Source organism: Carcharodon carcharias, chromosome 13 (assembly GCF_017639515.1).
Source record: "Carcharodon carcharias isolate sCarCar2 chromosome 13, sCarCar2.pri, whole genome shotgun sequence".
NCBI lineage: Eukaryota > Metazoa > Chordata > Chondrichthyes > Lamniformes > Lamnidae > Carcharodon > Carcharodon carcharias.
In genome coordinates this window covers 2,986,385-3,011,253 of record NC_054479.1, presented here as the reverse complement: position 1 = coordinate 3,011,253, position 24,869 = coordinate 2,986,385, and the positions used below count along the sequence as shown (strand labels likewise).

General features: G+C 44.7%; 1 protein-coding gene across 4 annotated transcripts in view; it reads right to left on the bottom strand.

Annotated features, from left to right (window-relative positions):
- Positions 1-24,869, bottom strand: part of abcb9 (ATP-binding cassette, sub-family B (MDR/TAP), member 9) — a 63,201-nt gene that overhangs the window by 24,154 nt on the left and 14,178 nt on the right. For 3 of the 4 annotated variants that reach the window (XM_041201881.1, XM_041201880.1, XM_041201883.1), the window contains 4 exons: positions 13,782-13,893; positions 13,140-13,270; positions 8,697-8,902; positions 7,346-7,543 (listed from right to left, as the gene is read on the bottom strand). In XM_041201881.1, coding sequence (XP_041057815.1) covers positions 7,346-7,543; positions 8,697-8,902; positions 13,140-13,270; positions 13,782-13,893 — 647 coding nt within the window. The remainder of the gene's footprint in view (positions 1-7,345; positions 7,544-8,696; positions 8,903-13,139; positions 13,271-13,781; positions 13,894-24,869) is intronic. The other variant, XM_041201882.1, reaches the window with a different exon arrangement.

The window sequence follows — 24,869 nt, the reverse complement described above, 5'->3', positions numbered from 1 at the left end:
GTGCATCTTGCGGAATGTGGGAAGTCATGCAGGCACAAAGTGCCCTCAATGACTACATCTGCAGGAATCATCACCAGCTGCAGAAACTTGAGCTCTGAGTTGTGGAGCTTGAGTGGCGGCTGGAGTCACTGTGGTGCATCCACAGGCTGAGGATTACATGGATAGCACATTTAGAGAGGTAGTCACGCCTCAGCTAAGAAGTACACAGGCAGAAAGGGAATGGGTGACCGCCAGAGTATCTAAGAGAAACAGGCAGGTAGTGCAGGAATCCCCTGAGGCTACCTTGCTCTCTAGCTGGTTTTCCATTTTGGATACTCATGAGCGAGATGGTTCCTCAGAGGATTGTAGCAAGAGACAAGTTTGTGGAACCGCAGGTGGCTCAGCTGCACCGGAGTGGAGGAGAAAGAGTGGAAGAGCTATAGTAATAGGGGGGTTCCATAGTTAGGGGAGCAGACAGGCATTTCTGTGGCCGTAAAAGAGACTCCAGGATGGTGTGTTGCCTGCCTGGTGCCAGGGTCAAGGATGTCACAGGCCATCTGTAGGACATTCTTTTGGAGGAGGGTGAACAACCAGAGGTGGCGGTCCACATTGGGACCAACGACATAGGTAGAAAAAGGGATGAGGTCCTGAAAGCAGATTTTTGGGAGTTAGGAATCGTTAAGATATAACAGAGACACAGGGCTGGGAACAGAGAGTAAAAGATAAAAGAGAGAGAAAAGAGAGGAGAAAGAACTTGCATTTATACAGCGCCATTCATGATCTCGAAGTATTTTACAGCCAATGAAGTACTTTTGAAGCGTAGTCACTGCTGGGAAATGTGGCAGCTAATTTGCACACAACAAGCTCCCACTAACAGCAATATGAAAATTACCAGATAATCCATGTTAGTGATTTTGGTCAAGGGATAAATATTTCCCAAGACATCATAAAAACTCCCCTGCCTGAGGGCAGACAAGGCCTCAGCCTCTCATCCAAAAGACAGCACCTCCAACAATGCAGCATTCCATCAGTACACTAGCACGGAGCATAAATATTTTGCTCAGGACTGTGGAGTGGGGCTGAAGCTCACAATCTTCTGGCTTAGAAGCCAGGATGTCACCCACTGAGCCTCAGCTGGATGGATGAGGTGGGGGAGGAGGTGGCGGGGGGGTGGGGGAGGGATGCTGGGGTTTGACTGTAAAATGAGACAATTGAGCTGATCAGCCAGATCGGAGTTAATAAGAGAAAATCAAGGTGGCTTCATTCAGTGGTAATCATATTTCAGGGTTCAGGTACGGTGTGAGAAGCTGAAGGCAGCACAGTTACGTTGTTATACATTCTGACTTTTAGAAAACCTGTGACAATGTCTCTCATGAAAGGTGTATTAAAGGATGAAAGCTTCTGGGATGAAAGGAAATTATTAATTGGACTGAAAATGGGTTTGATGATGAGAAGCAGAGGGTCCTTATAACTGGGAATAATCAGAGTCCGGCATCTCAAACAGTGAAAACCCCACAGGGATTAGACAAGGTACCAGCTGGGTGTAATATTTATTAGAGAGTAAAATCGCTGTTGATGATAACCACTCTTAAATACTTTTGCATCATATTCCTGTACCCACTTTAATGAGTTGATAACCCATTCATTTTCAAGAGGTTTGTGGTTACAGGGGAATGTCCTAGAATGTGCTTTTTTTTTATTCATTCACAGGATGTGGGCTTCGCTGGCTGGGCCAGCATTTATTGCCCATCCTTAGTTGCCCTTGACAAGGTGGTGGTGAGCCGCCTTCTTGAACTGCTGCAGTCTCTGTGGTGTAGGTACACCCACAGTGCTGTTAGGGAGGGAGTTCCAGGATTTTGATCCAGTGACAGTGAAGGAACGGCGATATATTTCCAAGTCAGGATGTTGAGTGACTTGCAGGGGAACTTCCAGGTGGTGGTGTTCCCATGTATCTGCTGCCCTTGTCCTTCTAGATGGTAGTAGTCATGGGTTTGGAAGGTGCTGTCGAAGGAGTCTTGGTGAACACCTGCAGTGCATCGTGTAGATGGTACACACACTGCTGCTACTGTGCGTCGGTGGTGGAGGGAGTGAATGTTTGTGGGAAGGATGCCATTCAAGCGGACTGCTTTGTCCTGAACAGTGTCAAGTTTCTTGAGTGTTGTGGGAGCTGCACTCATCCAGCCAAGTGGGGAATATTCCATCACACTCCTGACTTGTGTCCTGTAGATGGTGGACAAGCTTTGGGGAGTCAGGAGGTGGGTTACTCATCGCAGGATTCCCAGCCTCTGACCTGCTCTTGTAGCCACAGTATTTATATGGCTAGTCCAGTTCAGTTTCTGGTCAATGGTAACCCCCAGGATGTTGATAGTGGGGGATTCAGTGATGGTAATGCCATTGAATGTCAAGAGACAATGGTTAGATTCTTTCTTGTTGGAGATGGTCATTGTCTGATTCTTGTGTGGCGCGAATGTTACTTGCCACTTGTCAGCCTAAGTCTGGATACTGTCCAGGTCTTGCTGCATTTGGACATGGACTGCTTCAGTATCTGAGGAGTCACGAATGGTGCTGAATATTGTGCAATCATCAGCGAACATCCCCACTTCTGACCTTCTGATGGATGGAAGGTCATTAATGAAACAGCTGAAGATGGCTGGGCCGAGGACACTATCCTGGGGAACTCCTGCAGTGATGTCCTGGAGCTGAGATGACTGACCTCCAACAACCACAACTATCTTCCTTTGTGTTAGATATGACTCCAACCAGTGGAGAGTTTTCCCCCTGATTCCCATTGATTCCAGTTTTGCTAGGGCTCCTTGATGCCACACTTGGTCAAATGCTGCCTCAATGTCAAGGGCAGTCACTGTCACCTCACCTCGGGAGCTCAGCTCTTTTGTCCATGTTTGAACTAAGGCTGTAATGAGATCAGGAGCTGAGTGGCCCTGGCAGAACCCAAACTGAGCATCAGTGAGCAGATTATTGCTAAGCAAGTGCCGTTTGATAGCATTGTTAATGACCCCTTCCATTACTTTACTGGTGATCGAGAGTAGACCGATAGGGCAGTAATTAGCCGGGTTGGATTTGTCCTGCTTTTTTTGTACAGGACATAAGTGGGCAATTTTCTACATAGCTGGATAGATGCCAGTGTTGTAACTGCACTGGAATGGTTTGGCTAGGGGCGCAGCAATTTCTAAAGCACAAGTCTTCAGTACTATTGCCGGAATATTGTCAGGGCCCATAGCCTTTGCAGTATCCAGTGCCTTCAGCCATTTCTTCATATCACCATCTAGGTCATTAATATATATCAGGAAGAGCAAGGATCCCAATACTGACCTCTGGGGAACCCTTCCTCCAATCTGAAAATCACTACTCTCTGTTTCCTGTCATTCAGCCAATTTCTTATCTAAGTGCCTACTTTCCCATTTATTCCATGAGCTCGAATTTTGCTTATAAGTTTGTTTTGTGACAACAAGTGCTGTTTCAAAATCCAAATACACCACATCAACAGCATTGCCCTTATCAACCTTCTCTGTTACCTCCAGCAAGTTAGTTAAACATGATTTTTACTTAATGAATCCATGCTGGCTTTCCTTAATTACCCTTTACTTGTCTAGGGGACTATTGATTTTATCTCAAACTATAGTTTCCAGAAGCTTCCCTACCAGTGAAGTGTAACTGACTGGTCTGTAGTTGCCGGCTTTATCCTTGCACTCCTTTTTGAACAAGGGTGCAACATTCATAGTTCTCCAGCCCTCTGGCACTTCCCCTGTGTCTAAGGAAGACTGGAAGATTACACTAGTGCCTCTGCAATTTCCATTCTCACTGTCCTCAGTTACCTTGGATGCACTTCATCTGGTCCTGGTACCTTATCTATTTTATGTAAAGGTAGCCTTCTAACACCTCCTCCTTCTCAATTGTAAGTTCTTCTAGGGTACCAGTTACCTCCTCTCTCACTTCACCTGTGTAGCATCTTCTTCCTTTGTAAAGACAGATGCAAAGTGTTTGTTTAATACCTCTGCTATTTCTCTTGCCTCCATGTGTAAGGCCCCTTTTTTTTATCCCTAATCAGCCCTATTCATTCTTCTACCACCTTTTTATTATTTATCCTCTTTCTTTTACCGCTTTTTATTATTTTCATGCTTATAGAAGATCTTGGGATTCCCTTTCATGTTAGTTTCCAGTTCTTTTCATGCTCTCTCCTTGCTTTTCTTATTAGGTTTTTCACTTCCCCTCTAGTCCTTCTGTATTCTGCCTGATTCTGACATCTGCATGTCATGCAGCAAATACAGTGGAGAATCAGGCTTGGCTTGGAGATGAATTTGGTGGCCTGGAGGGCCCCGGCCTGATACGGGTGTCCTGCTCAGGGGCAGGTGCACCCCCTTCATCCTGACCTGCTGGAGTTGATGGGGTCACAGGCAGAGGCAACCTGTAGTGGCTGGACACCCTTGGAGTGTCCTGGATTGATGCCCCCAGGGTGTACAGCTGAAATGCCTCCTCCTTGTGGGTGCCCAGGGGCCCCTCCCTGATTCCTCTGTGGAGGGAGGTCGAGGTACCCCGTTACATCCCTCACCTAGCCATTGCTTGAACGTACTCATGGCTAGAGCGATGATGTGCAAGTTTGAGCACAAATCTGCAGAATCTGCTGGACCTGGGCCTTCAAGGCGGCCGCCAGGCATCCCATGGAGACTTTGATGCACTTGCATTCTGGAGCCATGACATCAGACAGAACGTAGACGAACCCCTCCATCCTTTGTTCCAACCTGCTGATGGCCTCTGACAACTCTGCCTGATGTTCCCTTTCCTATCATTGTAGCTCCAACATTTCTCTCATTGTCAATTCCAGAGGCCCGAGATTGGACTCGGACTCTGCATGGGATTGGTGTCCAGCAGTCCTCCGAGTGTCGGAAACCTCAGCTGTAACTGCCTCCAACTTCTGTGGACCTGTGTCTATGAGGCGATCACCAGATAGTGACCCTGAGCTTGCTCTAGATCTAGGACCCACCAAGGTGTATGTAACTATGCTGGTGGGGGAAACAGTGATGGGTCATCTGATGCCTCCTCAGGATTCTCATCTGAGGTGGTCTGGGGGCTGGGGCTGATGTGCTGGTTGGTGCTCTCCCTCTGCCTTTTCTTGCTGGTGGCTGAAATAGAGAAGAGATAATGAGTGACTGGAAGTTCACCAGAATGAGGAAACTGGGCCTGTATTCTCCAGAGTTTTGAAGAATGAGAGGTGATCTCATTGAAACTTACAAAATTCTTACAGAGCGTTACAGGGTAGGTGTGGATAGAATGTTTCCCCTGGTTTGGGAGTCTAGAACCAGGGGACACAGTCTCAGAATAAGGGACAGGCCATTTAAGACTGAGATGAGGAGGAATTTCTTCACTCAGAGGGTGGTGAATCTTTGGAATTCTTTACCCCAGAGGGTTGTGGAAGCTCAATCACTGAGCGTGTTCAAGACAGAAATCAATACATTTCTGGATATTAATAACATCAAGGGATATGGAGATATGCAGAGAAGTGGCATTGAGGTGGATGATCAGCCATGATCTAATTGAATGGTGGAGCAGGCTCAACGAGCTGAATGGCCTATTTCTGTTCCTATCATCCTATGGCCAGACAGTCACCTACAATAAAAGCCACTCATGGCCAATGTCCCCTTATGGCCAATGTATACTGCATGGACCCTCACTGGCTTTTTGGGGGAGGCCAATCTCTCCTTCCACATGAGGACGATCTCTGTCCTCACCAGTGAGCTGTGCCATCTGCTCCTCATAGGGGCTGAGTGTCCTCCATTGTGGCATCCCCCTCCGGTCTGGGATCTCTCCCTCTTGTGAGAAATCTTCTCCTGCTCAAAAGCCAGATGGATTGACTGTGAGCTTGACAGATGAAAGAGCAGCTCAGAAGCATGCATGCCTGCTATGTGTACTGAGTGCTCCCCACTGAGGGATGAAGATGCCAATTATGCAGGATCTTACAGGAGATGATGATGTTAAAGTGGCTGTCAGACAATCAGTGCTGGTGTCCCTTCTGGTAGTGTGACATCCCTGTGGACTGTAACCCTGTGAATGTCTTTGGCCTTATGAGGGTGTGAGTTTGGAGTTAGAAGGTTCACTTACCTTGGCCGAGCGGATGAGATCATTCATTCTCTTCCTGCACTGCAGGGCATTTCTATTTTGAGGTCCACAAGTGCTGTCCTCCCTGGCGACCTCCTCCCAGGCTGGTGTGGTCATGATGGTGACCTCCTGCTTCCATCCCTCGGAAAGTGGACCTCCCTTCTGTTCTGGGTGGCCTGGAGGAGTCTCTCCAGGGAGGCCTCGCTGAACCATGGAGTTAAGGGTTTGCTTTGTCTCGGTGCCATAGTTTGACTCTTCAGCTCACACCTGTCCTGTAGTAAGTGAATGTGTGCGTGGGTGCCATTGAAATATGGGTCCAGGACCTTCAACCTCATGAGCTAATGGTGGGGTGGATGAACCATTGCCCACCCTGCCATGAGATGTGACAAGCTCTTTGCTTTGCATAACTAGTGAGCTGAAAAGTGGAAGATCTGGAGGAGAACCTGCCCCACTGCCCAACAGGAATGATGCTGACTTTCCCTCCTGCCACTACACTTAGTCTCCAGAACAGAAAATTCTGCCCTGTATAAACAATGCCACAAAATAAAAATAAACACAAAATGTGTTTCGTATATGTTAAAACACGGTGTGAAAATCTTATGCCTCTGTGAGTTTCATGATAAATTCCTAGGTCCACATCTATAATGCTAATTGCCTATGTAAACTTGTCACACTGCAACTACACTCTTCAGCCAGTAGCTGTGCTGTAGTACCAAGCCCTTTGCATCTTCCAGCTCTTCAGGCAGTAGAGAAACTCTTATTCCAACTATCACTACTCCTCTGCTTCCCAAATTGCTGAAAGTTTTGCTATCTAACAATAAATTCACTATTATTTTAAATAGTGACAAAGCATATACCTTTCAAGTGGGTACAGAATTAGGTGTGGAATGTGGTTCAGTTATACCCCAGCCTCAAACCCCATTTCAGTTGAAGATTACATTTAGTTTCATTCCCCAAATGCAGCATCACTGGACATCAACTAGGATTACAGAATGGTTGTCATGTACTAGGAAATATTTGCATATCTCAATGCTGCAAAGGGAAATTTAGTAACTGAAGGTTCAAAATATATTGATGTTCAAGTACACACACTGTCACATACGTACATGATTACAAAGTCTGGGCTTCAGTTCAGGTTAGTGTGTGTCATTTCCTCTAGGGATATACTAACTGTTTTCGCCTGCTAATTCCATGTTGAGTTTGTGAAACTTATTGCTCAAACTAGGTAACAAATATGCAACAAATTGTTTCTTACCCTGTTGCCCCAAGTAAAAATGCTCACTGCCAAAATTTGTTTCATGTTCAGGTTATACATTATATTCAGCTGCTCACTATAATCCTGTGCTTCGGTTTCTTCATTAGCAAAGCTACGTACAGTTTTGATACATGAGATTGTCTCCTCCGCTACCTTGTTTGCATTTGCCAAAGCATCCTGAACCTGTTTGGCTAGTTTCTAAAGAAGGAAAGTAAAATAGGTTAGCAAATTACTATACTATATGTTATTATTGTAGTAAATTATTAGATTGTGTGACCTTAAGTGAACTGTATAATTTTCCAAAGAGCACTAAATAAGCATCTATTCCTCAATCAATAATATGTTGAAAACCATCTAGACACACTTCCCATCTACAGAACTTTGCTTCCTATTGTCACAATCATGTCCTGTTTTTGTGTCAGTTTTCTTTCCCATTATAAATTCTTGTGTCCTCACTGCCCATGTAAACTTATCAAGCTGTAACTGTATTTTTCCACTAGAGGTGGTCCTGTAGTGCCTGTCGCCTGTGCTGCAAAGACACTCCTAAGTCCAACCAACTTTACTTCTTTATTTCCCAAATTACCAAATGTTTGATATTTAACTATAAATAATAATATAAAATTTAAATTTTGTGAAGATAAGGATCGAATGTATGACCTTAAAATGGGACCTGAACTATCCATGGCCCTGACCCAATTACTCCCCACCCTCAAATCCCACTTCATTTGAAAACAATCCCCATGAACAATGCCACAGGAATTTGAGGAATTAACATAAATTCTCTGTCGTACCCCCGTGTTTGAATTCAGCTTAGTATGAACAGAATATTTTGATTTTGTTTCAAATTCAATCATCTACAATTTTGATGAGACAGGAGTAAAATAGAATTGGCAATGTATAACTTCTCCATCAGAGGTGTGCGATGTTATAATGTGTCATTTGCCCAATGTTTGAATTGACTCTTCTGCATTACACTGCATATAATGGATTTATCTCCCAAATTTCTACTATCTGGCAGCTTAGATCTCATTCCTAGAATTTGTTCAGGCTTTCCAGGAAGGGGTGGTATATTAACAGAAGATATGATCATGGTATACAGGACGGAGTATTTAAGACTAAGAAGCCAGACAGAAGAACATTGGAGGTGACAAGCGTAAATGTAGGTTTCAGCAATAGATGTGCTGGGGTAGAGACAGAGGTGAAAGCAGGTAGTGTTTCTGAAGGAAAGAACACTGGGTTCGGAATCTTATCTGAGAGTTGAGCAGCTACAATGACACAAGATAATGTACCAATCCAGGTGAAAGGAGCTCTTGGATTTTTTATGCTGAAGTGTATTTATACTAGAACATACCTTGTAACTCTTCCCATACAATATTGAAAATGTTAACAATATTGGAAGTTCTATGACTGCAAGCATGGAAAGCCTCCAGGACAGAATGATCATGAAGGTACAGATTCCAAAAGCTTTTGCCAAGTACCGTAAAAATAAGCTAATGTTCTGCGAGATGATGTCACTCACTACCGTTGCATCAGAGGTCAGACAAGATGTGATTTCCCCTGTAACATTAACCAGATTGAATTACCATAAATTTCAATTGTAGGGAAACAAAAGTCTGTGTTAGAAATTGTGTAGGGGGCAAACATAAAGTGAAACCAATCAGTTAGTACCGGGTACTGGACTTGTTCTCTTCCTGTTGGTCAGGTGAACAGTTCTATTCCAAGTAATTGCAGTACCTATTTCCTAGTACTAACTGCTCTTAAGCTTCATGTACTTATGGTTAATATCATTTACCTAAGCTTTGAGGCCAACAACAAAACACAGAAACACATGCAATTGTGGGCACACATGCTCACATACCACGTGGCTTGATGTCACAAGTTAACTTCTTAGGGTGGCTCTATTCCTCCCACACTTGCATTTATTGGTTTTCCCATGCAATGTATAATTGCCTAAAATTCTCCTTTGTGCTGAAGCAGTAAGAGTTCTTCAGACTCTATAAGTTCTACATGGCTCTCTACTTAAAAAGATCACAAAATGCTTATGACTGAAGAAGGCCATCTATCCCATCTTAGATTATCCATCTGGACAGTCACTTCATGACACCAAGATAAAGGCAAAATACTGCGGATGCTGGAAATCTGAAACAAAAACAAAAAAATGCTGGAAAAACTCAGCAGGTCTGACAGCATCTGTGGAGAGAAAGACAGAGTTGACGTTTCGAGTCCGGTACAGAGTTTTTCCAGCATTTTTTGTTTTTACCTCATGACACCATCTGTTTTCTCAGTAATTTTGATGTCTTCAGTCCATTACCTTGTACAGCAAAGAAGAACTTGCTGCCAGTGTGAGCCTGTGCCCCAGTGTCCAGTCACAGTTTAGCCTAAAGTTGAGCTAAATCAGGGAGTATGACTTCACACACAAAAGGTAGTGGAAATCCGGAACTCACTCCCCCAAAAGGAAGTCAGATGAAATTTTCAAGATTGTGCTCTCAAGTCTGCACTATTACAGCCGTCAGGGGCAACAGTGCCACAATTCCTGGAAGCACGGCTAATTAAGCTGCTCGAAAGGGTGCAGAGGAGGTTTACCAGGATGCTGCCTGGTCTGGAGGTTATTAGCTATGAGAAGAGAGTGGAGAAGCTCGGATTATTCTCACTAGAGTGACAGAGATTGAGGGGCGACTTGATAGAAGTTTACAAAATTATGAGTGGCATAGACAGAGTAGACAGTCAGAAGCTTTATCCCAGGGTGGAAGAGTCATTACTAGGGGACATAGATTTAAGGTGAGAGGAGAAAACTTTAGAAGAGATGTGCGGGGCAAGTTTTTTATGCAGAGAGTAGTGAGTGTCTGGATTCGCTGCCAGAGGAGGTGGTGGAAGCAGGTATGATAGTGGTGTTTAAGAGGCAGCTTGATAAATACATGAATAGGATGGGAATAGAGGTATACCGACCCCGGAAATGCAAAATGTTTTAGTTGACGGGCAATATAATCAGCACAGGCTTGGAGGGCCGAGGGGCCTGTTCCTGTGCTGTACTTTTCTTTGTTCTTTGTTCTTTGTCTACTATAATCTTAGCCACTATTTTAGTGATAATACCACTAACTCAACTGTGGTCCCGAGACCTTACTGCTGTTAAGATAGGTGACTCATTTATTTAAAATTGTATTAGTTCTTGCGATGTGGCTGTTGTTGGCAAGGCCAGCGTTTATTTCCCATTTGTAGTTACCTTTGAGAAAGTGGTGGTGAGCCACCATCTTGAACCTCTGCAGTCTGAGTGGTGAAAGTATTCCCACAGTGCGATTATGTAAGGATTTTGTCCCAGCAACGATAAAGGAATAGCGATACATATCCAACTCAATAAGATGTGTAACTTGTAGCAGTACTTGGAGATTGCAATATTTCCAAGTACTTACTGCCCTTTAGAAGCCAGCTTGTTAAAGGCAAATGATATTTAACTAACTTGATTGAGATTTTCAATGAAATAGCAGAGAGAGTTTAAATGGGTAATGTGGCTGATGTTGTAATCATGGACTTTCAAAAGTGCCACATATTAGGCTTGTCAGCAAAGTTGAAGCCCATGGAATAAAAAGAACGGTAGCAGCTTAGATACGAAGTTGGCTGAATGACAGGAAACAGAGAGTAATGGCGAATAGTTGTTTCTTTGGACTGGTACAAAGTATACAGTGGGCTTCCCCAGGAATCAGTGTTAGGACCACTGCTTTATATATTAATGACCTAGACCTTGGTCTAGGGCACAATTTCAAAATTTGGAGATTACACAAAACTTGGGAGTATTATGAACAATGAGAAGGATAGTGATAAACTTCAAGGGAACATGGACAGGCTGGTGAAATGGGCAGAAAGTAGCAGGTGAAATATAATGCAGAGAAATCTAAAGTGATTCATTTTAGTAGGAAGAATGAGGAAAGGCAATATAAAATAAAGGGTACATTCTAAAGGGGGTGCAGGAGCATAGGGACTTAGGTGTGTATGTGCACATATCATTGAAGTGACAGGGCAGGTAGAGAAAATGGTTAATGAAGTATACAGGATCCCGGGCTTTCTAAAATGGGCCTGAGTACAAAAGCAAGGAAGTTATGATTAACCTTTATAAAACACTGGTTCAGCCTCAACTAGTGTATTGTGTCCAATTCTAGGCACCACACTTTAGGAAGATGTGAAGGCATTGGACAGGTTGCAGAAAAGATTCACAAAAATGGTTCCAGGGATGTGAACTTCAGTTACATGGATGGATTGGAGTAGCTGGGGTGTTCTTCTTGGAGAAGAGTTAGTTGAGAGGAGATTTAATAGAGGTGTTCAAAATCATGTGTGGTCTGGACCGAGTCGATAGAGAGAAATTGTCCCTTTTGGTGGAAAGGTCAAGAACCTGAGGACACAAATTTAAGGTGATTGGCAAAGAAAGCAGCAGCAGCGTAAGGAGAATTTTTTTAAGCAACAAGTGGTTAGGATCTGGAATGCATTGCCTGAGAGTGGAGGCAGATTTAAAAGGTTTTCAAAAGAGAATTGAATAATTATTGGAAGAGAAAAGATTTGCTGGACTACAGGGAAAAGCTGGGGGAGTGGGACTAAATGAGTTGCTCTTGCAGAGATCTGGCATGGGCACAATAGGCCAAATGGCTTCCTTCTGCACTGTAACCATTCTATGGTTTTATGGGCAGAATTTTCCCCCCATCGGATGGGGTTGTGTGGGGGCGGGCGTGAACACGATCGGCACCCCCGATCAGGTCCGCACCGCCATTTTACATGGGCAGGCCAATTAAGGCCCACCCAGCAAGATGCGCACCCAGAAACGCTGAGCGCTCCCTGTGCGAGCGGTGGGGGGGGGGGTGGGGGGCCGATTCCCTGAGTCGTGGCCAGCGCTCTTTCACATGTGCGCAAAAGAGTGCAGAAATCTCCCTGAGGCTCAGGGAGATTAGTTTAAGTTTTAAGCATCTAAATAAAGAAATTAAAAACTTTTACGACATGTCCCCTCATGTGACAGTGTCCTGTGAGCTGGGACATATAAATTAATTTTTTTTTAAAATTTTATTGAATTTTAAAACACTTCATGAGACCTCATCCCGCCTGTGGAGGAGGTTCCCTTAAAAATGCGAAGGCCACCTGGGCTCTTTGGCTGCCCGTCAACCTTAAGGTTGGATGGGCAGCTCATTTTATTAATTCAATTAGTTTTTAACAGGCCTTAATGGGCCTTTGACAGGTTAGCAGGCACGCAGCCTAATTGGTGGGCGCTCAGCCTAATTGGCAGCGCGCCCGCCAAACTGAAAATCTAAATGACGCGCAGTGACATCAGGACACCCGATGTCACCGCGCACATCATTTTACACGTCTGCAAGTGGGCCCCGCCCCCACTCACCAACCCGAAAATTCTTCTCTATGATTCTAGTCCTTCCAAGTGGTGGAGATTGTAGGTTTGGGAGGTTCAACAAACGTTTCAGCAACTCAGTTTACACATCTGTTTTTCAAAGTATCTATCATTCTAAAAGAAGTAACATTTCAGAATGGTGGGGAGCTGGGAGGACTTAATTTTAACCTAACCCAGCCAGCAGGAAATGTGTGGATTCAAGTCTGATGTCCCTTTTACCCTGCCTGGTTTTATTCTGCATTTGTCCTGAACGACTCCCTTTGTGTTTTCAACAGGATTTTTTCTGCGTTCATTAATTACAGAAGCCAAAAAATTGCTAAGCAATACCACAGTGCACAATGGGTATTACAAAGTCAGTCCATTAAATAGTGTTCTTTTCAGTCTTTAATTCCGCACTTTTTAATAAGTTTCACTGACCTGTCTGATGGGCGTCAAAGAAACAGATTTCCTGTTGCAGTATGGAACTGAACAGCTCGTTGCGAATTTTAACATTTAACCTGGCAAGTGCCAGATTAAACAGGCCTTCTCGAAAACCCACTGCTATTGCTCTGTGGAAAAGATACAGTAAAATAACAAAGCTATTGTCTCTGCCAATTCCTTAAAACCTTTATACCATGATGACGACAATTATTTAAAATTATGCTTCACAACAAACTATTACTTTCATTGAAGGAGTACTTTTCTCACCCAAAACGTCACAGGACAATTTGCAATAAATATAATTACAGCAAATAGACCAGCACAATCATTTTTTTTGCAAATAAAGTTCCTAGTATTCATTCATTAGCTTCATAAACACCTCATTTTGTAGTATTTGTCAATATAGCTGAATAGTTTAACCATCACCCATCTGAAGATCTTAAAATGGCTATCAGAGCCAAAACCATGGCAATACTTTAATCAGTAATCTTTGTAGCACATGCTCCTCATCAGCACTTTTCCAAACTCAAGGTTTTCAACAATAGACTATGTAAGAACACAATTGCCTGTGAATACAAATACAAACATAATAAACATTTATTATGCAGAACAATTAAAATATTGTTGGAAGAAGCTTACCCTACAGATGTGAATAATAGCATCCCAATTATGTTTCTATTGAAACTGCTGTTGTCCTTTTGAGATAATCCATCCAATATTGCACCCAAAAAATAAGGGCTAGAGATTTCTCCTTTTTTTAAGAAACAAAGAAAGTCAATTTCAACTAAAGTTAAAATATTTTTGCTTGCAAAGACATAAGAAGGGTCAGAAATGAAAATCAGGTCACCAATATTCACCCAATTGAAGGCACTGTGTGCGAGCCTGTGTGTGAAAGTGTTTGTGTGTAAGAATGTGTGTGCGTAAGAATGTGTGTGGGTGGGAGAGAGACATTGTGCATGTGTGAGGCTGTGTGACTTAGTCATAGTGTGATAGGTTTAGAGGGAGTGGAATTCTTAAAATGCATCCAGGAGAGCCTTTTAAGCCAGTACATAGAAGGTCCTACAAGAGAGGGGGTGGTCCTGGACTTAACTTTAGGGAATGAAGTCGGGCAAGTGGTAGAGGTATCAGTGGGGAAGCATTTTGCAGATAGTAATCATAACTCCGTTAGATTCAAGGTTGTTGTGGAAAAGGTCAAGGATGGGCCAGAAATCAGAGCTTTAAATTGGGGTAAGGCTGATTTTAATAAGAGCAGATATGATTTGGCCAGAGTGGACTGGGAGCAGCTACTTTTAGGTAAATCTGTGTCAGAGCAGTGAGACTCATTCAAGAAGGAAATGGGGAGAGTACAGGGCCAACATATTCCAGTAAAAATAAAGGGTGGGACCAACAAATCCAGGGAACCCTGGATGTCGAGGGATATACAGGATTAGATAAAGAGAAAAAGGGAGGCTTATGGCAGATACCAAGGACTCAAAACAGCAGAAGCCCTAGAGGAGTATAGAATGTATAGGGGGGAACTTAAAAAGGAAATTAGGAGAGCAAAAATGGGGCATGAAAAAACTTTGGCAGGTAAAATAAAGGAAAATCCAAAGTTATTTTACAAGTACATTAAGAATAAGAGGATAACTAGGGAAAGAGTAGGGCCCATTAAGGACCATAGTGGTAATTTGTATGTGAAGCTGGAAGATGTAGATAAGGTTCTAAATGAATACTTTGTGTCGGTGTTCACAAGTGAGAGGGATGATGTGGGTATGGAAATCAGGCAGAAGGACTGTGATATAATTAAAGAAATTAGCATAGAAAGGGAGGAGGTTCTAAGTGGTCTGGCAGGCTTAAAAGTAGATTAATCTCCAGGCCCGGATGATATGTATCTCAGGCTGTTGAGTGAGGCAAGGGAGGAGATAGCAGGGACGCGGGCAATAATTTTCAATACCTCTCTGGCCACAGGAGAGGTGCCAGAGGACTGGAGGACAGCCAATGTGGTACCGTTATTCAAGAAGGGAGGAAGGGGTAAACCAGGGAACTACAGGTCAGTCAGCCTAACCTTATTGGTGGGGAAACTATTGGAAGCAATTCTGGGGACAGAATTAATCTACACTTGGAGAGACAGGGATTAATCAAGGACAGTCAGCATGGTTTTGTTAAGGGGAGGTCATGACTGACCAATTTGACAGAATTTTTTGAAGAGGTGACCAGGTGTGTAGATGAGGGCAATGCATTTGACATAGTCTACTTGGACTTCAGCAAGGCTTTTGATAAGGTCCCACATGGGAGACTGATATCGAAGGTAAGAGCCCATGGGATCGAAGGCAATTTGGCAAATTGAATACAGAATTGGCTGAGTGGCAGGAAGCAGAGGGTGATGGTCAAGGTGTCTTTTTGTGACTGGATGCCTGTGTCCAGTGGGGTTCCACAGGGTTCGGTGTTGGGTCCCTTGCTGTTTGTGGTATACATAAATGATTTAGATTTGAATGTAGGAGGGTTGCTCAGTGAGTTCGCGGATGACACAAAAATTGATGGGGTGGTCAATAGTGAGGAGGATAACCTTAGGTTACAGGAGGATATAGATGGGCTGGTCAGATGGGCTGATCAGTGACAAATGGAATTTAATCCAGATAAGTGTGAGGTGATGCACTTGGGCAGGACAAACAAGGCACCGAAATACACGATGAATAGTAGGACCCTGAGAAATACCGAGGATCAGAGGGACCTTGGTGTGCATGTCCACCGGTCCCTTAAGGTAGCGGGACAGGTAGATAAGGTGGTTAAGAAGGCATATGGAATGCTTGCCTTTATTAGCCGAGGCATAGAATATAAGAGCAGAGAGGTTATGCTGGAACTGCATAACACAGCTACACAGCTAGAGTATTGCATGCAGTTCTGGAATCCGCATTATAGGAAGGATGTGATTGCACTAGAGAGAGTTCAGAGGAGATTTACCAGGATGTTGCCTGGGCTGGAGAGTTTTAGTTATGAGGAGAGATTGGATAGACTGGGGTTATTTTCCTTGGAGCAGAGGAGATTGAGGGGGGACATGATTGAGGTGTATAAAATTATGAGGGGCATAGATAGGGTAGACAGGAAGGAACTTTTCCCCTTGGTGGAGGGATCAATAACCAGGGGGCATAGATTTAAGGTAAGAGGCAGGAGGTTTAGAGGGGATGTGAGGAAGAATTTTTCACCCAGAGGGTGGTGGGAATCTGGAACTCACTGCCTGAAAGGGTGTTAGAGGCAGAAACCCTCAAAACATTTAAGAAGTATTTGGATGTGCACTTGCGATGCCTTTGGCATACAAGGCTATGGGCCTAGTGCTGGAAAATGGGATTAAAATAGTTAGGTACTTGTTTGACTGCTGCAGACTCGATGGGCCGAAGAGCCTTTTTCTGTGCTGTAGAACTCTATGACTCTATGGCTCTATGTGTGTGTGAGAGAGTGATTGTATGTGTCCATATGTGTGTGTGTGTGTGTGTGAGAGAGTGTGTGCGAGAGACTATGCATGCGAGTGTGTGTGAGAATGTGTGTGTGTGTGAGAGAATGTGTGTATGTGTGAGAGTGTGTGTGTGTGTGTGTGTATGTGTGAGAATGTGTGCGTGTGAGAGAATGTGTGTATGTGTGAGAATGTGTGTGTGTGAGAGAATGTGTGTATGTGAGTGTGAGTGTGTGTGTGTGTGAGTGAGAGAATGTGTGTGAGTGTGTGTATGTGAGAATGTGTGCATGTGAGAATGTGTGCGTGTGAGAGAATGTGTGTATGTGTGAGAATGTGTGTGTGTGTGTGTGTGAGTGAGAGAATGTGTGTGAATGTGTGTATGTGTGAGAGAATGTGTGTGAGTGTGTGTATGTGTGAAAATGTGTGTGCGTGCATGAGGGAATAAGTGTGTGTGTGAATGTGTGTGTGTGAGAATGTGTGTGTGTGTGTGTGTGTATGTGTGAGAATGTGTACGTGCGTGAGAGAATAAGTGTGTGTGTGAATGTGTGTGTGTGAGAATGTGTGTGTGTGAGAATGTGTGTGTGTGTGTGTGCGTGAGAATATGTGTGTGTGTGTGTGTGAGAGAATATGTGTGTGTGTGTGTGTGAGAATGTGTGTGTGTGTGTGTGTGTGTGTGAGAGAGAATATGTGTGTGTGTGTGTGTGTGTGTGTGTGTGAGAATGTGTGTGTGTGTGTGTGTGAGAGAATATGTGTGTGTGTGTGTGTGTGTGTGTGTGTGTGTGTGTGTGTGAGAATGTGTGTGTGTGAGAATGTGTGTGTAAGAGACAGACTGTGGGCAGGATTTTCCCAGTCGGTGTGTGGGGTGGTGGGGGTGGGACCTGCTTGCTGACGTGTAAAATGACGTTGGGCGGAACTCCTGATGTTACCCCGGGTCATTTCAATTTTCAGGTCGGCGGGGGCTCAGCTGAATCAGCTGTGCGCCCGCCAACCTGTCAACGGCCCATTGAGGCCATTTAAAAAGTAATTGCAGTAGTTAAAGGACCTGCCTGTCCAACCTTAAGGTTGGTGGGCAGGCCGGGAGCTCTGGCTGGCTTCAGAGAAAGCATCAAACCTCAACCACTGGCAGGATGAGGTTTCATGTCGGTTTTTAAAAATTTAATAAAAGTTTAACTAAAAGCAATGGACATGTCCCAACTCATGTAACAGTGTCACAATAGGAAACATGTCAGGGAAATTTTAATTTTCTATTTTTAACATTTTTTAATTTGGAGCTGATCTCCCTGAGGCAGCACTTAGCCTCAGCAAGATGAGGGCACTCTTTCGTACGCATGTGTGAAAGAGTGCACACTCGACTGAGGGAACTTCCCCCTCCCCACCCGCACAGGGATCGCACAGCGCTTCCTGTGGACATCACACCGGGCGGGCCTTAATTGGGGGCACCAATTGGAGGCCCAGCTGCACACGGCCGTTCCTGAACCTTCCCCCAGATGGGCAGAAAATTCTGCCCTGTGTGTGTGTGCGAGTGTGTGTGTGTGTGTGTGTGTGTGTGTGTGTGTGTGTGTGTGTGTGTGTGTGTGTGTGTGTATGTTTGTGTGTCTGTATATATGTGTGCAAGAATGTGTGTGAGAGAGAGAGACTGCATGTGTGTGTGTGTGAGAGAGAGTCTGTGTGAGTGTGAGCATATGTATCTTCCTGTATTTGTATGTGTGTGTGGGTGTGGGGGGAGTGTGGGGGTGTATGTGAGTCTGTGTGTATGTGTGTGAGTCTTTGTGTATGTGTGAGTATGTGTGAGTCTGTGTGTGCATGTGTGAGAGACTGTGTGTGCGTGCTGGGCTGTGTGTGTGTCTGTGGATCTGTGTGTGTGTGTATGTGTGTGTGTGTCCGAGAAAGATAGAGAGACTGTGTGTGTGTGCATGTGTATCTTTCTGTGTGTGTGGAATTTGTGTGCGTGGGGAGTGTCTCTGTGCAGCCCAATCTCTGCTGAGTCTGTCCTGCCAGTGGGATGAACATATCTAGCGATGGTGACGATGGTGTCTTTTTTCTTTATTCATTCAAGGGATGTGGGCTTCGCTGGCTAGGCCAGCATTTATTGCCCATCCCTAGTTGCCCTTGAAAAGGTGGTGGTGAGCTGCCTTCTTGAATCGCTGCAGTCCATGTGGTGTAGGTACACCCACAGTGCTGTTAGGGAGGGAGTTCCAGGATTTTGACTCAGCGACAGTGAAGGAGCGGTGACATATTTCCAAGTCAGGATGGTGAGTGGCACGGAGGGGAATTTCCAGGTGATGGTGTGGTCTATCAGCTGCCCTTGTCCTTCTAGGCGGTGGTGGTTGTGGGTTTGGAGGTTGCTGTCTAGGGTGCCTTGGTGAATTCCTGTGGTGCATCTCGTGGATGGTGCACGCTGCTGCTACTGTGCGTCGGTGGTGGAGGGAGTGAGTGTTTGTGGGTGTGGTGTCAGTTGGGTGGGTTGCTTTCTCCTGGATAGTGTCGAGTTTCTTGGGTGTTGTTGGGGCTGCAATCATCCAGGCGGGTGGGGAATGTTCCATCACGCTCCTGGCTTGTGGTCTTGTGGATGGTGAACGCGCTTTGGGGAGTCAGGAGGTGAGTTGCACGTTGCAGGATTCCTAGCCTCTGACCTGCTCTTTTAGCCACAGTATTTATATGGCTAGTCCAGTTCAGCTTCTGGTCAATGCTAACCCACAGGATGTTGATAGTGGGGACTCAATGATGGTAATACCATTGAACGTCAAAGGGCGATGGTTAGATTCTCTCTTGTTGGAGATGGTCATTGCCTGACACTTGTGTGGTGCGAATGTCACTTGCCACTTGTCAGCCAAAGCCCGGATATTGTCCAGATCTTGCTGCATTTGGGTATGGACTGCTTCAGTATCTGAGGAGTCACGAATGGTGCTGAACATTGTGCAATCATCAGTGAACATCCTTATGACCTTATGACGGAAGGAAGGTCATTGATGAATCAGCTGAAGATGGTTGGGCTTAGGACACTACCCTGAGGAACTCCTGCAGTGATGTCCTGGAGCTGAGACGACTGACCTCCAACAACCACAACCATCTTCCTTTGTGCTAGGTATGACTCCAACCAGCAGAGTTTTTGCCTGATTCCCCTTGACTTCAGTTTTGCTAGGGCTCCTTGATGTCAAGGGCAGTCACACTCACCTCACCTCGGGAGTCCAGCTCTTTTGTCCATGTTTGAACCAAGGCTGTAATGAGGTCAGGAGCTGAGTGGCCCTGGCGGAACCCAAACAGGGCATCAGTGAGCAGGTTATTGCTAAGCAAGTGCTGCTTGATAGCACTGTTGATGATCCCTTCCATTACTTTGGTGATGATCAAGAGTAGACTGATGGGGCAGTAATTGGCCGGGTTGGATTTGTCCTGCTTTTTGTGTACAGGACATACCTGGGCAATTTTCCATATAGCTGGGTAGATGCCAGTGTTGTAGCTGTACTGGAACAGCTTGGCAGGGATGTGGCAAGTTCTGGAGCACAAGTCTTCAGTACTATTGCTGGAATATTATCAGGACCCATAGTCTTTGCACTATTCAGTGCCTTCAGCCATTTCTTGATACCACGTGGAGTGGTTGAATTGGCTGAAGACTGGCATCTGTGTTGCTGGGGACCTCCGGAGGAGGCCGAGATGGATCATCCATTCGGCACTTTTGGCTGAAGATTGTAGCAAATGCTTCAGCCTTATCTTTTGCACAGATGTGCTGGGCTCCTACATCATTGAGGATGGGGATATTTGTGGACCCTCCTCCTCCAGTGAGTTGTTTAATTGACCACCACCATTCACAACTGGATGTGGCAGGACTGCAGAGCTTAGATCTGATCCGTTGGTTGTGGAATCACTTAGCTCTGTCTATCACTTTCTGATTATGCTGTTTGGCATGCAAGTTGCCCGGTGTTATAGCTTCACCAGGCTGGCCCCTGATTTTTAGGTATGCCTGGTGCTGCTCCTGGCATGTCCTCCTGCACTCTTCATTGAACCAGGGTTGATCCCCTTACTTGATGGTAAAGTGGGGGATATGCCAGGCTATGAGGTTACAGATTGTGTTCAAGTACAATTCTGCTGCTGCTGATGGCTCACAGCGCCTCATGGATACCCAGTCTTGAGTTGCTGGATCTGTTCGAAATCTATCCCATTTAGCACAGTGGTAGTGCCACACAACACAATAGAGGGTATCCTCAATGTGAAAGTGGGACTTAATCTCCACAATAACTATGCAATGGTCACTTCTACCGATACTGTCACGGACAGATACATCTACAGCAGGTTGGTGAGGATGAGATTATATATTTTTTTCCCTCTTGTTGGTTCCCTCACCACCTGCTGCAGATCCAGTCTAGCAGCTATGTCCTTCAGGACTTGGCCAGCTCGGTCAGTAGTGATGCTACTGAACCACTTTTGGTGATGGACATTGAATTCCCCCAACCAGAGCACATTGAGTGCCCTTGCCACCCTCAGTGCTTCCTCCAATATAGATTCATCAGCTGAGGGAAGACGGTACGTGGTAATCAGCAGGAGGCTTCCTTGTCCATGTTTGACCTGATGCCATGAGACTTCATGGGGTCCAGAGTTGATATTGAGGACTCCCAGGGCAACTCCCTCCCGACTGCATACCACTGTGCCGCCACATCTGCTGGGCCTGTTCTGCCGGTGAGGTGGTGATCGTGGTGTCTGGGACATTACGTGTAAGATATCATCTGTGAGGATGACTATGTTGTATCAGGCTGTTGCTTGACTAGTCTGTGGGACAGCTCTCAGATGTTCGTATGGAGGACATTGCAGAGTCTACAGGGTTTGGGTTGTTGTTGATGTTTCCGGTACCTCACTCGAATGCCATGTGGTCCGTCCAGTTTCATTCATTATCAAGTTTTTGGTAGTGGTTTTATGCAACTGAATGGCTTGCTTGGCCATTTCAGATGGCAGATGAGAATTAAGCAGAGATTTTAGAGATTGCTGTGCATCTGGAGTCACATGTCAGCCAGACCAGATAAGGATGGCATTAGTGAACCAGATGTAATAAATGATCACGATTACTGAGACTAGCTTTATATTCCAGATTTATTAATTGAATTCAAATTCTACCAGCTGCCATGGTGGGATTTGAACCCATCTCCCCAGACTATTAGCCTGGGCTTCTGGATTGTAAGGCCAGTGTCATTACCACTGTGACACCACCTCCCCACCTCAGGAAAGATATATTGGCCTTGGAGAGGGTGCAGTGCAATACCAGAATAATGCTAATACTTCTATCATCTTAAACACTTGGTCAGATCATCTCTTGGTCTCCTGTGCTCTGGAGAGTACAGGTCTAGTCGATGTGACCTGTCCTCATGGCTTGACCCTTTGGCCCCGGTTGTCGTTTTGGTGAACTTGAGTATTGCTGAAAAAAGGGATGTGCTGGCAAAGCTTTTCACCTTGCACTCTAGGACAAGGAAGATGGTTGTGGTTGTTGGATGTCCGTCATCTCAGTTCCAGGACATCACTGCAGGAGTTCCTCAGGGTAGTGTCCTCGGCCCAACCATCTTCAATTGCTTCATCAATGACCTTCCTTCCATCATAAGGTCAGAAGTGGGGATGTTCGCTGATGATTGCACAATGTTCAGCACCATTCGCAACTCCTCAGATACTGAAGCAGTCCATGTCCAAATGCAGCAATACTTGAACAATATCCAGGCTTGGGCTGACAAGTCGCAAGTAACATTCATGCCACACAAGTGCCAGGCAATAACAATCTCCAACAAGAGAAAATATAACCACTGCTCCTTGACATTCAATGGCATTTCCATCAAAAATAAATTAAACATTTGTTAATAAAAGAAATCATTTTAAGCACATTCACAGGCCTACAAATTACTACTATGATAACTCCTAGCTCCCCTAATTAACCTAACTCCCAGTTACGCCTCCATTAAGGCAACAGTAAAACAACATAGATTTCAACACCCAGGCAAAGCACACAATACCCTGGGCAGCAGCTTGGTATATAGAGGCTGGAGGCTTTTCACACTGGTTAGATCTTAGAATTCCTTTTTACACATAATCTCATCTCCTTTATATAGATTTCTCCCTTTTTAATGTAAATCCCATTGTCCCAATATGTCTTTGCAACTTTAGTTTTTTCATAATATAAATCTTTCATAGCATTCATATATTATCAGTAATCATTGGGAAAAATAAACTCACTGTTTGGTTTAGCCTGTTATGCCTAGGTGTAACATCTTACGATCTCTTTGAAATTCACTAGTCTAGGTTATCTAAAAATGCAAATTTTCCTTTACACCTCACATTCTAAAACTTCAGCCATGTCTACTTATTTAACATTTCAAACCTAGCTTCTCTCTGACACATCAAAGTCTTCAGACCAGCTTTTTTTAATTCAGTTAAGTCCACGCACGTGCACAGACAATCCAGACCTCAACTATTAACCTAACTTTACAATAAATTACAATGATATTATGAAGATAATTATATTTTCATGACAGCCATCTACAAGGCACAAGTCAGGAGAGTGATGGAATCGTCTCCATTTGCCTCAATGAGTGCAGCTCCAACAACACTCAAAAAGTTGGGGAGGCAGAAAGTAGGAAACTATAGACCAGTTAGTTTAACATCTGTCGTTGGGAAATTGTTGGAATCCATTATTAAGGTAGTAGTAATGGGGCATTTGGAAAGTCAAAATGCAATCCATCAGAGTCAGCATGGTTTTATGAGTAAATCGTGTTTGACTAATTTGCTAGAGTTCTTTGAAAATGTGACAAGCAAGGTGGATAATGGGGATCCTGTAGATGTAGTAAATCTGGACTTCCAGAAGGCCTTTAATAAGATGCCGCACAAAAGATTAATACACAAGATAAGATCATACGGAGTTGGGGATAATATATTAGCTTGGATAGAGGATTGGCTAACCAACAGAAAGCAGGGAGTCGGGATAAATGGGTCTTTTTCTAGATGACAAGCTGTGACTACTGGGGTGCCACAGGGTTCGGACAGATTTTTAATTAGTAACAGGTTCAAAGGTTATGGGGAGAGGGCGGGAAATTGGAGTTGAGGCCAAAATGAGATCAACCATGATCTTGTTGAATGGCGGGGCAGGCTCAAGGGGCTGAATTGCCTACTCCTGCTCCTAGTTCTTATGTGCTTATGTTATGTTCTTATGTGTGTGTCTGTGTGTGTGTGCAAGAATGTGTGTGTGAGAGAGAGAGACTGCATGTGTTTGCGAGTGTATGTGTGTGTGAGAGAAAGAGAGTCTGTATGAATGTGTGCATGTGTATCTTTCTGTGTGTGTGGAATGTGTGTGTGGATTGCGTGTGCCTGTACATGTGTGTGTCTGGGTGCATTTGTTTGTGTGTGTGTGTCCGAGAGTATGTGTGTGTGTGAGAGTTTGTGTGTTTGTTTGTGTGAGAAACTGTGTGTGGAGGTGTGGGGATGTGTGTGAGTCTGTGGGTCTTTATGTGTGTGCCTGTGTGTATGTGAGTGAGTCTTTGTGTATGTCTGAGTGTGTGTGAGTCTGAGCGTATGTGTATGAGAGACTGTGTGTGGGTGCGGGGCAGTGTGTGTGTGTCTGTGGGCCTGTGTGTGTGTGTGTGTGTTTGTGTGTATGAGAGAGAGAGACTGTGTGAGTGTGTGCATGTGTATCTTTCTGTGTGTGTGGAATGTGTGTGCGTGGAGTGTGTCTCTGTGTGTGTTTCTGTGTGTGCAAGAATGTGTGTGTGAGAGCGAGACTGTGTTTGCAAGTGTATGTGTGTGTGAGAGAAAGAGAGAGAGTCTTTGTGAGTGTGTGCATGTGTATCTTTCTGTGTGTATGTGAAATGTGTGTGTATGGAGTGTGTGTGCCTATGCGTGTGTGTGTCTGTGTGCGAGAGTGTGCGTGTGTTTGTGTGTGTGTGTGTGTGTGTGTAAGAGACTGTGTGGAGGTGTGGGTGTGGGGAAGTGTGTGAGTCTGTGGGTCTTTATGTGTGTGCCTGTGTGTATGTGTGTGAGTCTTTGTGTATCTGTGTGTCTATGTGTGTGTAAGTCTATGCATGTGCGTGTGAGAGACTGTATGTGGTTTTGGGGCTGTGTGTGTGTGAGTGTGTGTGTGCATGTGTGTGTGTCTGTGTTTGTGTGTGTGTCTATGTGTGTGTGATGGATTGCCCATGTTTTTCTCCAGTTTAGTTAAAGTTGAGTTCTCATATGACTGCAACGTTCGAAATACCCTCGCACAGTCAAGGGGATGTTGGAATGACCTGAGACTGATCTTTGATTTCCTTTGAGCTGTCTCTCCTTTGGCTAGCTGGATA